General features: G+C 39.3%; 1 protein-coding gene across 2 annotated transcripts; it reads right to left on the bottom strand.

Annotated features, from left to right (window-relative positions):
- Window positions 1–708: 708 nt before the first annotated feature.
- CA2 (carbonic anhydrase 2) lies at window positions 709–18,553 on the bottom strand. Of its 2 annotated transcripts, XM_025393969.1 has the most exons (7): window positions 18,308–18,553; window positions 16,963–17,160; window positions 8,539–8,657; window positions 7,940–8,032; window positions 6,544–6,606; window positions 5,124–5,279; window positions 709–1,530 (listed from the first exon to the last, which is right to left on the bottom strand). In XM_025393969.1, exons 1-7 carry the CDS (start codon window positions 18,339–18,341, stop codon window positions 1,411–1,413), a joined length of 783 nt encoding a protein of 260 aa, XP_025249754.1. In that variant the 5' UTR covers window positions 18,342–18,553; the 3' UTR covers window positions 709–1,410. The 2 variants fall into 2 exon arrangements, with proteins under 2 accessions (XP_025249754.1, XP_025249755.1); XM_025393970.1 differs by lacking the exon at window positions 8,539–8,657 and having other exon boundaries at window positions 18,308–18,521.
- Between the last annotated feature and the right edge of the window lie 384 nt (window positions 18,554–18,937).

Raw genomic sequence — 18,937 nt, 5'->3', positions numbered from 1 at the left:
CTTTAGAGACAGGGTGTCACTCTGTCACCAAGACTGGAGTACAGTGGTGCAATCATAGCTTACTACAGACTTGAACGCTTGGGTTCATGTGATCCTGGTGCGCGAGACTCCCAAGTAGTTAGGACTACAGGTATGCAACACCACGGTCGAATAATTTTTACATTTTTTATAGAGACAAGGCCTCACTATGTTGCCTAGGCTGGTCTCAAACTGCCAGCCTAAAGCAATCATCCTGCCTCAGCCTCCCAAAGTACTGGGATTACCGGAGTGAGCCACCATGCTCAGCTTAATTTCTCTTTTTAAAATTCAAATTATTATTTCACTTCTGGGTATCAACTGAGTTCCGTTTTTTAATAAAATGAACTTTTATTTATTTTATTCCCAAGGGGCTTATATTGATTCAGTGTGCAGACTCTTCCCCCTTTTCTACCTTGCTACTTTTAATGTAATCATTTCTCTTGCAGAATTAATCTTCATAGGATTGTCATGAAGATCACATGAATGCTCAGAAAGCACTTAAAACGGTACTTGGCATAATAAGTAAATGACCTCCAGAGTTTTTCCTTTTATGGAGACTTCTTCAATTATCAGTAAGCCAATTATGATGGCTCATTATTAATAAGGAATTATTATGAATTATAAAAGTAGACATTTGTTCCTCCATTATTGTATTACCCACTACTCAGTCCACAATAAAATAACCCAGAATAGAATTCTGAATTTTATTAGAGAATATATCTAAAATACAATATTTATTAAGTTATGATATATTGTCTGAATTGAAATATACTCTGTATCACAACTCTAATTATAACAATTTTTACACGTAATACTTCATTTACATCTCTGTAATTCAAAAGTCACTAAATTACAACGTAATTCATATTTAAGATAACTTTACTATAAATATATAATAATTTTTAAAGTTTTTCTTTAATATAACATCTTGGAATCATGAACATTTATTTTTTCTGGTTTACATTACATAGAATCATGACTATTTTACCTGATTTGCCTTAACTAGCTCCATTTATCACGTGCTATGGATTTGCACTCAATCATTCTACTTTCCTATGTTTTAAAAGCAGCATTTTAGTGAACAATTGAGTGCTCATCACCCTACATGCTGTGAACAAAGTCAAGGTACTTTATTCTTATTTCTTATCCTATATTCTGTGTTACAGAAAAACTACTACCATAAACAAAGCACCAACCAGCCACAGCAGTTGTGTCAAGCATGACAATTGATCTAGTCTTCACATTTTATTAGTAAGCCTATCAAGTAAGAGACGAAGCGTCTAGAAAACCAGACACAAAGCAATCAGGGTCCAAATCACCAAGGTAGATCTGTGCTTAGCTAGAGGGAAACACCCGAAGATTCATTATTTGGATACAGGCTATGGGACCATCTTATTTGAAGGAAGCTTTGATTTGCCTGTTCTTCAGTGGCTGAGCCGGGCGCCAGTTGTCCACCATCAGTTCTTCAGGTTCACCCTCCCCATTGAAGTTAAGTTTACGGAATTTCGACATCTAAAAGACACAATAAAACATTGATAATTCACGTTTCACAATAGTATTCAGTTATATGCTTGTGTTGTATCTTTAAATACATTCCCCTGCCAGGCACAATGGCTCATGCCTGTAATCCCAGCACTTTGGAAGGCTGAGGCAGGTGGATCACTTGAGGTCAGCAATTCAAGACCAGCCTGGCCAACATGGCAAAACCCCGTCTCTACTAAAAAAAAAAAAAAAAAAAAAAAAAAAAAAAAAAAAAAAAATTAGCCAGGCGTGGTGGCGCGCCTGTAATCTCAGCTACTCGGGAGGCTAAGGTACGAGAATCATTTAAACCCTGGAGGCAGAGATTGCAATGAGCTGAGATTGCGCCACTGCACTCCAGCCTAGGCGACAGAGCGAGGCTCTGTCTCAAAAAGCAGAAACAAAAACAAACAAAAATTACATTCCCCAACATTCACAGTGCTGTGCATCAAACGCCAAAATTCAATTTGATTCCTAATAAATACATAATCACATATAGATTATGTATGCATGCTTTAATATCACAAACCAATTTATACAAAATACACAAATTCATTGGGGCCATTTTTAAAGGAAATTTTCAGTGACCTTTTAATTTTAAAATCTAATCTCAAAAGTCTATAAACTCATACCTTTAGATGCAAAATAATAACAATTTTAGTTCCAAATTAAAGTTTGTTTTCTGCCCCAGGGAAGACAAACTATCACATCTGTACAATTAGATCAAGTGGTCAGGACCTGTAAGCTCTATGGGCTGAGCGACGAGCTGGCATCTCCAAATACACAAAAACACAGAAATGAATTTGCCCAGGCTGATTTGCCTTAACTAGCTCAATTTATCTCATGCTATGGAGTTGCACTCAACCATTCTACTTTCCTGTTTTAAAAATAGCATTTTAGTGAACAATTGTGAGTGCTCATCACCCTACATAGCCCTATTGGTATTTTGCCAATATATGCATTTAACATTAGAACCCCTTGTCACTGGTTGATTTTTACTCCGTTGTAAACTTGTTTCAGTTTACTGGCCACCACTGAGATACAGGAAGCCATTAAACAGTTTCCCACTTCTTCAAGGTTCTTAAAAAGTGCTACTTTCCTCCCTCTAACCAAGACTTGATCCAAATGAAAAAGGGTGGTTTGGGCAGGAATACAGCAGCCCAGGAATCAACAGCCTTTAACCTGATCTCTTTTGTCGGGTAATAGTCTCTCAATCACTCCCATAAAGCCACCTTCCATGCACATACATTATAACATGCACAGCTATGGTTACTGAATGCTAGGGAGCATTCTAAGGATATATAGGGTCGACTCATTGCAACCGAATTCCAGCAATCTGAAAGAGAGTCTGTTCATAAAGTGTAATGAGGTCAAACTTTTGATTAAACCAGTATAACCGATTTCTGTTCCTCACTGCACCAATTAAATTACACTCATCACATTAGTCAACTTGACTCATTATTTTAGCATCACAGAGACAGAGCCTGAGTATAGAAAATAAAGGTAGCAGAATTAGCAGACCCGTTTATACTGCTTACCTAAAATCCACACCCCCTACCGCCATACTTCCTCATTAACAGACATCTGTCCTCTCCCTGTAAGCCTCAGCGGGGTAATGAAGTTGTAGTGTAAGGAAAGGTTATAATGCCACTTTGTTTTGTAGATGGAGTGTTTACGTTATAATTTAAAACATGGAATTTTTTTCTTCTTTCACTGTGAGCAATCCAACTTTAAAGCAATAGTCTGACATTTAGAGCCATTATAGCAAATGGACTTATGGTGTATGCACACCCACAGGCCGAAATGATCACATTCCCTGGCTAGGGACTAAGCAAGAAAACACAATTCTAGCCAATGAGAAGTGAAAGGTTTGCTAGGGGCCTTCAGGGAAAAGCTTCTCTGCTGCTAGGGAGCCAATGGAAGAGGTATTCATTTCCTCCTCAAGAAGTGGTTGTATCCAGATGTGATGCTCAAAACGCTATTGCAACTGCCTTGAAGATGAAGTCCTCACCTGAAGATGGGCAAGGCCAAGTCAAGGGAATCAGACAGAGGAGGACCTGGAGCCCTAGCTTCCTGAGCTAAGCATGAGCCTCCCTCCAGACTCCATGTTATAGGACAAGAAAAATAGCCCTATTGGTATTTTGCCAATATATGCAATTAACATTATTAGTTTAATACCACTTTCAACTTTAAAGAGCAAACTCAGGGCACAAGGATTAATGCAGTAGGTTCAACTGCCCTTATCTATATGTGTATTTCGGCCTGTGGGTGTGTATACACCATAAATCTATTTGTTATAATGGCTCTAAATGTCAGACTATTGCTTTAAAGTTGCATTGCTCTCAGTGAAAGAAGAAAAAAAATTCCATGTTTTAAATTACAACGTAAACACTGCATCTACATAGCAAAGTGGCATTATAATCTTTCCTTACACTATAACTTCAAGAAGCTTGCTCAAATATCTTATTACTACAAGGTCAATCTTCAAGTGACATACTACAAGATACGCATGCTATTTTTTAGGCACACTTTGATATGCTACAAGTAATTTTCCAGTTAGATATATATTTCCTTTAAAGAAAGATGTGAAGCATCTTCAGCATTCATGAGTTCATATTCTAAAGGAGGACACAGGAATAGAATCCTTGCTCCCAGACCTGATTCTGTCCCAAGGTAGCTGAAGGGAAAACACTTCAATTTTCCTGTTTCTCAGACTGTTGTTGATCAAAGTGATTCAAGCCAGTGAGATGAGAAAGTTGGACAACATAATCTCTATTGCACATTGCAGCTCTAAACCTCTATTATTCAGCATTTTTGTAGCTTTAAATCACACTATCACTACTCACATAGTGACCATTTTCAAGATTGTTGGCTCCTAAAGCTCTCCTTAAATTATTCAGGATCCAACCTCTTGCGAATCCTAAGGAATGTTCACTTTCTACATTTCAACTGTGCGCTAAGAGACAAGTCTAGGAAAAATTCATTTGTATCCACTTTTGTGGCCACTCATCAGTGACTTAGAAGCTGCATTAATCACTTGAACATCACACAATACATTGTATTGGAAATGTAAGAATACCTGCTCTAAGCCTCTAAAGCAACCTGGAGTAAGTTTTAATAGATATATGTTCTCCAAGGGATGACTCTCACCTGTCAGGATTCAGAAATGCATTCTGATATAAATAAAACCGCAGAAAGCTCTTATGTGAGTGAGTAGTAAGCTGGGAATTCACTGATATCTATGTAACCTTGAATATGAACTCTCACTTTTCTAAGCCTCAGTTTCCTCATAACTGGCAAAAAAAAAAAAGCATTTATTAATTTATTAGGTGACAGACACCTTTTTCATTGAATCTTTACAATGACTATTCAATTTTACAGGCTAAACAAACTGTGTAAGTTTATAGCTAATAACAACAAAGATTTACTGAATGCTGTTTATTTGCTGAGCACCGTCAAAGGCACTATTTCCACAGCAAGAAGTAGCAGAAGGATTAAATCTCAGGTCTCTCTCACTCTGGAGGCCAAGGTCTTCTGCCTTGACTAAATGCTCCACCTATTAACAGACCTGTCATTAGAAAACCAACCTGCTCGCTGCTGACGCTGATGGGTTCCTTGAGCACAATCCAGGTCACACATTCCAGAAGAGGAGGGGTGGTCAGTGAGCCTGAGTAGGTCCAATAATCCAAGGATTCAGGAAGGAGACCACGAGGATCGAAGTTAGTGAAGTCAGCACTCTTGCCCTAGAACAAGGCAAATACTCAGGTTCAAACTGTCACACTGACACAGTAGGAGGAAGGTAGGAAAGCAGGAGACACAAATAGGTATACTCCTCTCTGATGGTCAAAAACACTTTTTAAAAGAGAGGTCCTATATTCACTGGCAAACAAAATAAAAAGAAATTAACAGAAGACATTCGACTTGAAAATATGTGGCAGGTCTTAGCAAAACAAAACAAAACAAAAACTATTTTCACATGTCCATTTTTCATGTTGGCCATTTATCTAAAATCCTTACATTCTCCATTAAGTCATTAACTGATCACACCCAGTATTTAAAGTGAGACTGCTGCCACTAAAATGAGGTGACTTCAGATTGCAATACCAGAAATAGGGTATCCCTGATGAGGAGGTGATTTTTCTCGCTCTAGGTCAGAATCAAATAACTACATTCTGTTTTGGACACTACACTTTTCAAGCAAACAGGAATGATTTATTGGAGGAGTGACAAGGTGGTGGCAAAGAGAGAAAACGATGTCATATGAGAATAGTTAAAGGGAGCTAAAGATAATTAGCTTGAGGTAGGTGAAAAAACAGAGTAGAGAGAGAGTAGGGTTATGTGGAAGAGAGATCAGGTTTATTCTATGAATTCAAGGGGCTCAAGCCAGGGGTGTAGAGTGAGCATTTCAGAGGATAGATGCTGCTTCAATGTGAGGATCAGCTTTATAAAGCCAGGGCTGTCCCTGGTGATAAGTTCCCCATTACGGGAAGTGACTGTAGTGTTTAAACAGATGCTCAATGACCTCAATACAACTATGCTGTAGAGAGGATTCAAATGCAGGATGAATGAATGCAAAGAGGTTATAGAATAGAAATCTCCATGAAACAGGGCCTTGTTTATCTTGTTCACCATTGTATCTACTTGTTTGCAAAGCGACTGGCACATAGTACATACTCAACAAATATCTGCTGTGTGAGTGAGTGAATAATTTGACTAGAGGACCTTTGAACCGCCTTGCAGTCATAAGATTCTCTGACTCTTACATATGGATGTGCAAATGATGGGGGAGCAAGATTAAATAAACACAAGTCTTAGAATTATGCTAGCATTAGGATCAACTTTGTTGAAAGAAACATTAAATATTTAAGGAATATTCTACCTTTATCAACTGCTCATCCAAATATCACATGTCATTGAGACTGTGCAATTTGATCAAAAGAAGTTTCTAAAACCAATGGAGTATTGAAAATCAGTACCCTAAGGAGGTGGCAGAAAATTCAAATTTACCTTTGTTTTAATGGAGTCCAGCACATCAACAACTTTCTGAAGGCCTGGTTTAGCGCTGCCAACCTAAAGAAAAACATAAAGGGCAAGATACTATCACCCAGTTGGTACTGTACCAGTTTTTATTTTTATTTGGGTAGCTCTATTAGAAAACATCCAAATAGCCCAAATCCTCCACTTTATACATGACACCCATCAGTACTGGCTTGATGACACTGACACCATAGACTTGCCTACTTTCACCGAATCTTCAACCTGCCTCGGCTTCCACTCAGATAGTACTCCTGAAACCACTGGCTCAATTATCCCCAGTGACCTCTAACTTTTAGAATACACTTCAAGGACTTGCCTTGATTTGGACTTTACACTACGGTCATCCCTTCTTTTTAAAAATTATCTTCTTCTTTGGCTTTCCCTATGCCTTCCAACATCCCAAATCTCTCTTAACTCTTGCCTTTTTTTTTAGAGTCAGAGTCTTGCTCTGTCACCCAGCCTGTAGTGCAGTGGCATGATGATAGCTCACTGTAACCTCAAATCCCTAGGCTCAAGTGATTTTCCTGCCCTTGCCTCCCGAGTAGCTGGGACTGCAGGTATACACCACCATGCCCAGCTAATTTTGTGTTTTTGTGTTTGTTTGTTTGTTTTATGCCCAGCTAATTTTTAAAAATTTTTCATAGAGATGGAATGGCGCTATGTTGCCCAGGCTGGTCTTGAGCTCCCAGCCTCAAACTATCCTCCTGCCTTGGTGTCCCAAGGTGCTGGGATTATAGGCATAAGCCACCACGCCTGACCCCTTTTAAGTTGTTTAATTTGCATCTCTCCCCTTGTAAAGGCCTTACATTTTGCAGTTTCTCATGATTGCCCCCTGGGCAGCTTTCTCATCTCCCTCTTTGTGCTGTACTTGGATGATTTCATAGATACCTGTAGCTTTCACCTCAACATATGAATCAGAGCTCATAAATCTCCAGTCCAGACTTTTCTCCATTCCCCTTTACCACTGTTTAGAAGGCAGCTCAACCAGTTATGTCCCACTGTTGCCTGAAATTCACTGTCTTTCCCCTCTTCAGTACCTGATCTTACTTTATCATGATATAGTACTGTTTAGCCTCAGATTAAATGAAAAGAAAACAAACACCTAGCAGTCACCCAAGTTGATCTTTTTATGTTCTTCACGTTTACATTCAAACAGTACCGAATAAACACCTCTCCTATTATCTTTTTGTCCTCCATCTCCACTGCAACTAGCAGATATGAAAGGAAGAGATAAACTTGAAAACATTTCAGGGACAAAGACATTTCCTAAGCTCTTTTGTAGAATGTCCTGTATGTTACAAATGTTTTGTCTGGTCATCCTTTATTAAAAATAGGAAAAAAAGAAATAATTGGGCCATCAACTAACCTTCAAAAAAATACCTAGAACGGCCAGTCCATCGGGTTGCTGCACAGCTTTCCCAAAATCCCCATATTTTGTGTTCCAGTGAACCAAGTGAAGCTAAGGTGAAGAGACAAAGCCACAGTGAGTGGTTTACACAATCAAAGCCGACAGATTTTGTCCACTGGTCTTTTTCTCACAGTAAAGGTTACTTAGGAAATTGAAAATATGGATAATTTTAAATCAAAACTTTCTTTTCATTTTAATTCTAATTATCCACAGAGTACTTGGTATAATAGCAAGTGTTTTCATCAATAACTCTAAGACAAAGAAATGTACAGTTTTGACAGAAGGCACACATTTGATATCCAAATTTATGTTAAAACAGGATCCTCTAATTTGAGTCTGTTTACTTTTTGCAAATGTTGGAGTTGGAGACAGTAGAGAAAGTTCTGCAGCATTAAGTATAATGTCACAATTAAAGGTTATAAAAAGCAAATATGAAGGTCCTTTGTAAAAGAAGTGGTTCACTGGGTGCGAGTTGAATTTACAAATTAAGCTTTTGAAATTAATGCTATCAACTTATAAACATTTTTCCCTGGAAAGAAAAAAAAAGTATATCTTACCTCTGCAGCATATTTCTTTTTATCCACAGTATGCTCAGAACCTTGCCCATCAAGTGAACCCCAGTGAAAGTGAAACTGAATCAATCTGTAAGTGCCATCCAGGGGTCCTCCCTTGATCACTATAATTAAAAACATATATACATGTAACATATATGTATGTATCTGCATACACATACATACATATGTATACACACATACACTCATACACACGCACATGAAACACATGTCTAAATATTACCATCTTTAGTTCTATTTTACAGTACTAAATGTTTGCCTTTCATCACATTTCACTCTGAAAATTCAATCCAGAGTCAAGTTTAGTCTATGGTGCTGAACAAAATCACTTCGTCTGTTTTTATCCTCACATGTGTTGTCTGGAGAAATGATGCTTTTCACATCTTTCTTTCTGAGCATACTGATTCCTTTTTCTGGATTTGTTTTAGAGTCATAGATTCAGGTCCAGAGAGAGAAAATTTTAAGTGAAACTAATAATCCCTCTGGGAATCATTTAGGAAGTGCCCATGTAGCCACTGGCCAAATAATTGGTCTGCCACATACACTTGCAAACGTGGGACCGTCTGTTCTACCAAGGCCCAATGGCTGCCATACAGCCTGCTTTGCTAACCTCTGATACCAGTTCTTACACACCCGAATTTGTGAAATAAGTATTCCATTGATCTTAACATTGCAAAATCCAATTATCCTTATATAGGCTTCCCAAATTCTTTAGAATTTGGACTGTCACTGCTGCTGGCTAGCTTTGTTCCCTTAATTTTTTATTATTTATTTACATATATTTTAATTATTATTATTATTATGGTGGCTCACACCTGTAATCCCAGCACTTTGGGAGGCTGAGGTGGGCTGATCACGAGGTCAGGAGATCAAGTCCATCCTGGCTATTATTATTTTTTGAACAAAATCTTGCTCTGTTGCCCAGGCTGGAGTGCAGTGGTGCGATCTCAGCTCACTGCAACCCCCGCCTCAAGCAGAATTCAAGTGATTCTCGTGCCTCAGCCTCCCGAGTAGCTGGGATTACAGGCGTGCACTACCATGTCCAGCTAATTTTTATATTTTTAGTAGAGGCAGAGTCTTGCCTTGTTGCCCAGGCTGGTCTGGAACTCCTGAGCTTGAGTGATCCATCCACCTCGGTCTCCTAAAGTGCAGGATTACAGGCATGAACCACCGTGCCCAGCCAAAAGTTTTTATTAAACCTCTTTGACCTTAATTTACTCATCTGTAAAGTGGATACACTAAATCATTTACTATTTTACTAATAATTTATGGATCGTCTTCTATATGCAGTGTAATGTGCTCTATTATCTCTAAGAACTTAAAATTCTAACTTGATAACTATTCCATGATTCTACTATTTTGGCATTAATGTAACTTCACTAAGCAAAATCAGTACTAAAACTCACATACTTGGGCTACGAACTATCTGTACATAATTAACAAGTTGCGTCTTGACAGAGGATTAAAATAGTGTGAAATCACTCTTTCTCCTCCCCTCCACCAAGAAACTCTGTACCTAACTTTATATATATTAATGGGATTTAACCAATATATTCAAAAGCTTTTAGAGGTAGTTTAGTTCTACAATTTAAATTTTATTTTTCTAGTACTGGGAATTAAACATCTGTTGCTATAAGTGTATTTTATTAGCTTTACTTTATAATTCCATAAAATAACGAGCCCAAATTTACTTTGGCATTGCAGAACAAAGGGATAACTTCTGTACAAGATTTGTTCATGAGCTTCACCTAAATATGCTTACATGGTAGCAACACCCATTCATCTATTCAAAGTGAAACACTGCTTTGAAGATATTTAAGCAGTGAGGTCTTTCTGTGGTTCCTGATACAACCTCTGGCTGCCAGATCTGTTTTACAGTAGGCCAGGATAAAAAAGGAAGAATGAAAACAGAAAGAATTATAAATGGTGTTATGTTTCAGATCTGCTAAGAAATATGAATTTGGATGTATTCTGACAAAGTCACATCTCTTGGAACACCAAAACAACTTATTATGACAGTATGTTTCCTGATAATTCTATAAGGAAATATTAGCTTCTAATTCTAGACTCTTTTTAAGAGAATGAAAGAATTCTCTCTTTTTTAATAATAATATACCCTTAAAAATTAAATATATGTTCATGAAATAAATTAATACTGAAAAAAATCCTTTATAATAACTCTTTAAAGCTAGCAACCAACTGGCTGATAATAAGAAGCAAATGTCATTTGTCACATCATTAATTCTACCAAGTGGTAAAACTAACTAAATAAAACCATACTAAGCATCTTGAGATAACCAGTTTTCCAAATGTAGCTTCTTTCTCCCCAATGAAGAATCATAGCAGGATCTTACATTTTAAGGAGAATAAAGTTTATTGCTATTTCTTATTCTTATTCTTTCTCTTACAAATCTTAAAATTTCATCTTAATTTGTTTCTAAGAACATTTAGAATTAGGCAAGAGTGTGTGCAAACTTTTATTAAACAATGCTTGCTAACAGCTAAGACAAAAAAAAAAAAAAGAAAAGAAAAGAAAAAGTACTCTGGGCTCAATGATTAAACACATTCAGTGCTAATCTCCTATCACCAGATACCTGTTTTAGCCCCTGTTAAAATAAAACTCATTGCTATGAAGATTAGAAACCCACTGTAACTAGAAAAAGTTATTAAATCCTTAACGTTTACTTGCTACAGAAGGCAACAATTCTAGCAAACTCTTAGCATGGAGTTTAGTCAATGAAGTCCTTCAAAAACATGGTTATAATAAATTGACATAAACTCAAACTTTTTATTTGCGAAAAATAAAAGACAATATTTTGGTTTAAGTTAGGGACTTTATGCTATATTCTGGATCTACTTATTTATTTAAATAACTCCATGCCATTGTCTAAACTGTTGCAGTTTAAAATGAAATCTATTTTCTAATGTAAAAATAATTTTTAAAAATAGCAGAAATTGCTAACTGCGTATTTTTTCTCTGTAAAATCCAGCCATGGCAGTGGCGCTTTAAAGAGTCAATGGTTTATTGTGCCCCAGAAATGTGTTTTGTGCGGGATGGAGACATAAATACAGTTTTCTACTCTAACGTTTTTTCAAGACCTCCCAAATTTAATTTAAACTCAAATCTCAACATCAAGAGCTCCAGCCAATTTTAATTTTCATGATCTGTCATCAATTATACATACTCTGTATATAACACAAAACAAGCACTAAGTGTAATGTTATAGAATAATCTGTCTTCCTATACATATTATTTGAGGAAATTATATAAATTACTTTTTGAGAAAAATAAGAGATCTAGCAATATTGAAATGAATCACATTGCTTACACAAATTAAAAGCTGAACATTTAATATTTTTTAATTTTTTCTCCCTAATCACTTAAACTAAATTAAGATGCACTGAAGTGACAGACTAAAGACCTTAATGAATGTCAACAGTTTCTTTTAAGTCCAAAATATAAATAAACTAGTCCCAGTAATCTTTAGTTTAAAAATAAAATTTAAATGATTTCCTACTAATGAAGCAAATGATTAATTCTACAGAAAACATGTCATTTTCGGGACTATCTTTTCTATAAATAACCTGAAAATGTTAAAATCATGTATTACTGTGTTGCCCGTTGGCAGCAGCCAATAATCCTAAGGCTACGTGCCAATATAGACAAATCTGGGGATAAAAAACATACACGTGTTCCATTTGTTTTAAAGCAGTAAGATGTGTAGCTGTCACTTTCGCTAGAGTAAACACAGTCGAAATTCAACAGAAGTTGTGGTTTAAGCTATGTGGCAATTATATAGGAGTAAAAAAAGAAGCTGTTTTGATGTGAATATAGTAACTACAGTGTTTAGAATATGTTGGTCCATTTTCTAGGTATTTAGGGTTTTGCTGACACCATGACTGTGTGCATGACAAGCCCTTTCATTTGTTGCCATGCTTTCTTTTAACTTAGGACTGCTGTGGAAGAAAACTTTTAGAGCTTCAAAAGCAAGTCTCTGAAAGTCAAGCAGGATCCATGTATGAAGATCCATTATGTCATACAGACAATGGGTCACTTAGAAAGAGCACAGGTAAACTCATCCAGCTTCCTTTAATCTTTTCTTGAAATAACAAACAGATTTTTAAAATTTCAATTTCTAAAAAACAGAAATGATGTAAGACTTGGATAAGAGTTGGCCCAATAATGCTGGCATTGGCTTTCAAAATTTGTCCCTAACTTTGCAATAAAGCAGGAGAGTATTAAACTCCTTAATAAAAGTTAATAAGTTAGCAGGAGTTAATAATTTGACTACTGTTCTTTTCTCCTAGATAAGGCCATTAATAAAACATCTCAAGCAGGGTGAGTTATTATTTAATAAGTTTTTTTAAAAACCTAAAGGGATTAGCAATTTTTCATTAACTTAAGGTGAATTTAAGGTGGCTTATTTTCAAAGGAATTTAGAAGATTGATGAGAGCTCTAACCCAAGCTTCTAGTTAAATCCTATTAACTCCACAGTTTAAAAAATTCTCTCAAGCTTAAATCAGCAATAAAGTCAACCCACTCAGTTCCTGATACCCAAGTACCTAAGTTTGGATATAAGAGAACATTTAAAGCATATTGGAAAACCTCAATTTATGAGAAGTTCTAGAAGGCTGAAATCTCATTAAGACAAAGAAGACAGGTAAATGAAACGCATTTAAATACAGGAAATAAGAGGTATAGGAAATCTAAAAATGTTACCACCACAATAATAACTCCTAACAAAAAGATGTTAAACTGTTGATTTTTTAAAATTAAATGAGTGAAATAAAAAACTTTTTGACTTAAGTGTACAGAAAAAAATGCCAGTTTTTAAAAAACATGGTATGTACAAACTAAATGTCAAATATGGTTATCCTTCAAATATTTTTATTCAAATTCTATTTTTAAGTGATTGCTATTTAGTGCCTCCAGCAAACTAGCAAGGAGATGACTTAGCAAGTTATTTAAACTCTTCGGCTTCAGTTTCTTCATGTTTATTTTAGGTGAGTTTAACTAGAGTATCTCTACTCTTTGTTTTGGCTTTGAGAGCCTAGGATTGTCTTATTTAAAAAAAAAAAAATTCTAAAGGGAGTTTTTCCACATGTTTTTTCTTTGTGTGTGGTTTTGTTTGTTTGTTTGTTTGTTTGTTTTGAGATGGAGTCTCATGCCGTCACCAGGATAGAGTGCAGTGGTGTGGTCTTGGCTCACTGCAACCTCCACCTCCCGGGATCCAGATTCTCCTGCCTCAGCCTCCTGAGTAGCTGGGGTTACAGGCGTGTGCCACAACACCCAGCTCATTTTTTTGTATTTTTAGTAGAGACAGGGTTTCTACTACTGTTGGCCAGGCTGGTCTTGAATTCCTGACCTCAAGTGATCTGCCTGCCTCAGCCTTCCAAAGTGCTGGGACTACAGGTGTGAGCCACCATGCCTGGCCCCCACATGGTATAATTTTTTAAAATTTCTTCTGTAGATGTCGTTTCCCTTAATATTGACATTTTAATATATTTTGCATCCTTGTTTAACCAAAGTAACTGAAAATGTGGAAAAGAGAGGCAAAATTACAAAGGAATCTTTCCTATGCAAATGAGGGCAAGTCCTTCCTGACCTTGCTTTGAGTGTGCCTTCTTGCCTTTCTGGAGCACATGCTGTGCTCTCTTAAGTCCCCTGGTATTTCCTATCTCCCTTTGCCTGGACTCTTGTCCAAGACATCAAAATCCTTCAAGCCTCCACATAAGCCTTATTTACCCTGTAAAGTCTTTCCTGTCTTACACAGTTAGACTGCTAAGCCTCCTTCACGTTTTCCATAGTTCCTCGGAATACTTCCTTTCTGCACTTATCAAAGTGGCAGTCAGGGTCTACTATTTCTATGTCTTTCTACTTTAGATATTTCCAGCATGGGCTCCGGGAAACAGGAGAGGGACCAGGCCTCCACCCTGCTTTCATGGTGCTTAGCTTCCCATGCATTTAAGTGGTGTTAGTAAGGATTTTTTTTTTTTTGTAGAAGAACTAGGTGGATAATACATGTGTCTCTAAAGGCATGGGTGGGAGCTCCTACCTAAACGCCATGGTTTTCATCTGTTTCACAATCTAAACATGGCCAACTTCTTTCAAAATGTATGCATTGCTCTCCACAAGAAATAGCTGCTAAAAATGTAGCTAGACCTAATTAGTTACTGCTTATGGAGAAATCCGTCAAAGTTTAACAGATTCATGGTAAAATATATAACTATATAATAACTTCATACATAAAATAAGTACATATTCAGTATGATAAACAGAATGCTTCAGAAAATATAAAAATAAAATTTTAAAATACCATCCAATGATGGGAACTAATCTTAAAGCTGTTAAAGAAAAAGTTTATTCAGAAATCTTACCTCAGGTGCAACATTTACAGCAATTGTCTAATAGAGGCGGTCAAAGGGTTTAAATTGTGACAACAACAGAGGCCATTTATTGAGGAACTTCTATGCGCCAGGCACTGGGCTAGGTGCTTTACATATACTGTCCCATTTCATCCTTCCACTGTGGCAGATACTATTGTTACTCCAACTTAACAGTTAAAAACAACTAAAACCTAGACAGTATTACTCGCAAAGTCTCTGAGCTAGTTGTCGGCAGAGCTAGAACTCAATTCCAGGTCTCTCTGACCCCGGTCTATGCTGATAACCACCAGACCATATGTTCAAATCCACTTTCCAATAATATGTATTACTAGAATAATTTATTTCACTATCCATTTTCTAAGGACGATAAGGAACCTCATCTGCTTTCATTTATTGGAGATTTGTTTCTTCAGCGTTCCAAAAAAGACTCAAAGTATCCAATTTCTATGTAGCATCCAATGAGATACAAAATTTGGCAGACATTACATCCATTGAAAACAATGACATCATTGTGGCTCTTTCAAAAAGCACAGCTACAGACTAAAGTAGCTCACTTCTTTTGGTTTGTAAATGACTAGACATGAAATGTTATAGTATCCTTTCTGTATGTGTAATACCTTGAGACCTTTGGCCTTGTCATGTTATAAATATACAGTATTCTTTACAAGAAAAAAAGTGTTTAATTTAATTATATAACACTGTTCCTTTGGAGTGAGAGAAATGCTTGGGAAAGCAATGTAGCAGAATCACTGAACTGTCTTCAATGTACAACCTTGACTTGATTCTAATAAATCATCATACTGTGTCAGAATGTGTGAGTGTGATTGTGAGTGTGTGTGTGTGTATGTATGTATGTGTGTACTGGGGAGGGTGCACACAGGCAGGCACAGGTAGGTTGAAAACATTTCTCAGATGATCTCCACATTATCCCCCATCTAATTGTCTTCCAGAATCACCATTTCAGAAAGCCAGGTGTTTACAAATTTTTTAAAAGTTGAAAGGAGGGAAAAATTCTTTTTACAAAACCAAGCTGACTATATAGGATAGCTGCTGACAAAGAATAGTCAATCCAAATGGTTATAATTGCATGTTATACAATATATTAGTACCGTAGGTCACTACTCCAAAACTTTCTCATTTTGCTGCACCACTCCACTCACTCCCACCACCAAACAAAATGTGTTTGCAGCACCATTTCATTCAATGACCTTCCGAGGAAAGCACTCAGGAAAATAGGGCACTGGCAATTAAAGTAACTGCTGAGCAAAGAAGGCAGCTACTATGTCTGAATGGGATTGTTCTCTTGTTTCAAAAGAGAGAGAGATTAAAAAAAAAAAAAAGCAGCATTTTTTTTTTTTTTTTTTTTTTTACAGTGAGCATCCTGTAAACAGCTCTATTACAAATAAATATGGTAATTGGTTTTGTCAGTAATGGGCCAGGTATGTCCACCAACTCTACAACATCTTCGTTTGTGGAATGAATTTCTGAGGAGATATCAAAATATGCTGCCATCTTTATCACACTAGCCCAATCTTAAGAAATACCCATAACATTTTCCAAGAATTTCAGCATTTTAAATTGGCACGTTTTTTGTTACTCTTCTCGCTGCTACCTTGAAGATAAGGCTCACTAAGATATACTTTTTAATGGATACGCATCAGCTCTGGAAGACAAATATTTTACAATCTTAAAAGTTCAATTAGTGCAAATCTCATCATGACTGATCTTTATTGCTAGGGGACTTTGTGCCTTTTGTGACTTTTCACAGGCATATCGCAGTTATTCAATGCCCTACATAGAAGTCAGGGATTTCACAGAGGAGAAATGGCCCCGGGACACTTCAAACTAATTAGCCTACTTCTCCGAATCTGAGACCTAATGAAAATGATCAGGGTGGCATCCTTGAGTCCTGAGACAAACTGTGCTATTAAGAGGGTTCCTACCACTGTTCCTGGCTCCTTCCATTAAGCTCGGAAAACAGCTACTGTCTAAAATACACAAGTTATTTTCTAAACACTGACCTGCTTTGTCCTGAGAGTCATCAAACTCCACGTTGAAAGAATGACCATTGTTGAGGATCCTCAGAGAAGTTGCTTGATCATAGGAAACAGACAGGGGCTTCAGGGAAGGGTCATACTTGGCTGTATGAGTGTCGATGTCAACAGGGGACTGGCGCTCTCCCTTGGCAATGGGGAATTCCTTATGCCAGTGCTCAGGTCCTGGGGGAAAGAAGACGTGTGAAAACCCCATTGTAGGGAAAGGTACACCCAGACCCCTAGAGAACAATCATTCCGGAGCCTATCTGCTCAGTTCCAATTTTAGAAGCACCACTTAACAGTGGGGTAAATTTTGGCAAAACACGTAATCTGTGCCTCAGTTTCCACATTTGTAATATGGAATAATTAGAAATTTACCTCATAGATGTCTCTGTAACAATTAGAATTGATATATGTAAAGTTCTTAGATCACTGAGTGCTATATAAATATTAGCTATTTTAAAGTCGTTTTACTGAAATTCAGCAAGTGAAGTTGGGCAGACACTAATGTCAGGGCTTGTGGTTGGGATTTTGGGATATGCAAGCTCACTTAAGACATTCAAGGAGATCCGGATCCTTTCCTCACTGCCCAGGCCCGGGCCCACCCCTCCTTTAACCGTCAGGGTCCCCACTACCTAGGAAGCCCCACACCTTCCAAAGATGCGCTAGGTGCGCCAGAGGCATGCTTCTCTGCTCCGCTGGCTCGGAAGAACCAGGTCTGAGGCCAAGATAAAACCTGATTCCTGGTGTCCGACCGCTTAACATTAGAAGTCGAGAGATGAAGGGAACACTCGGAAATCAGCGCCGTGGATTCAAACCAGCACTGGAAAATGCCCCGGGACAGTTCGTGCTGAGCGCCTTAGCCACAGGTGGTGCTGAAACTGCAGGGGTGTGTGGGGGTGCACTGGGGGGGGGGAGGGGAAGGGGGAAGGGGAGTCTCTTAATTTCTCTGCGATCAACAACTAGAATTTTCCGTTACAACCCTTCCCCGCCTCCTCCTAGGTCCGGTTAAAATGATCCCCCAGGTCGGGACCCGGGAGGGACTGTCCTCGGGTCCCGCGGCCAGGGCTGCGCCTCCCCTCCTTCGGGCCCTGTGCGCCTCGGGCGGACGCGGGGATTCCTCGACAGTGGCCTCGCAGCTGGGGCAAGGGGGGCATCCCCGGCGCCGGGGAGCCGCGAGCGGAGTGAGCAACCGGGGCGCACCTGAGCATCCAGCGCTCCCCGCGGCCGCAGTAAACAGCATGTGCGGGTGCTGTGGGCCCCGGGCCGGCATCCAGGCTCGGGGATCCGGGATCTGGGGGCCGCCGCGCCGGCCACCGCCGGCACTCACCGTTGTGCTTGCCGTACCCCCAGTGATGGGACATGATCGCGCCGGCGGTCGGGGCTGGCCAGGAATCGGCACCGGTCTAGCGGCGGCAGCTCGGGCGCCTGCACTGTATGTCCGCGGGTCGTGCCGGCACCGGCTTTTATAGGCTCCCGCCAACTTCGTGCTCGGGGGCGGCCCGGGGGAGGAGGCCCGGGTGGACCTAGGCGACAAGGGGAGGAGGTGACGGGCGGAGGTGATCTCCCCGCGCTCGGGGCGGGCCGGGCGGGCTAGGCTCCGGGGGCGGGGAAAACGTCCTCTCGGCGGGCGTTCAGCGGGGCTCCGGGGCTCCTCTCCGGTCGCCCGGCTCCCCTCGGCCCGCGTCCGGGCCCCAGTGTCCTGGGCTGGCAGCGAAGCTTGGATCTCTGGGCTCGCGTCGGCTGCGGTGGCTCCTGGGCTCCTCCGTCCGACCCGGGCCGCGGAGCGTCTACGTGCACCCCATCCCCCTCCCGGGCACGGAGTCTGGCGGCGGCGGGGACTGCTCGGGACCCGGACCCCCGGCGCCTTTCATCCCCTGTCCCCATTGTGATCTGTCTCCTGGCCCTGGAGCCCTTCCGCCCCACCCGCGCCGGGGTCTCCAGCGCAAAGGGCTCCGTT

Source organism: Theropithecus gelada, chromosome 8, assembly GCF_003255815.1.
Source record: "Theropithecus gelada isolate Dixy chromosome 8, Tgel_1.0, whole genome shotgun sequence".
Lineage (NCBI taxonomy): Eukaryota > Metazoa > Chordata > Mammalia > Primates > Cercopithecidae > Theropithecus > Theropithecus gelada.
This window is presented reverse-complemented; position numbering and strand designations above follow the sequence as displayed.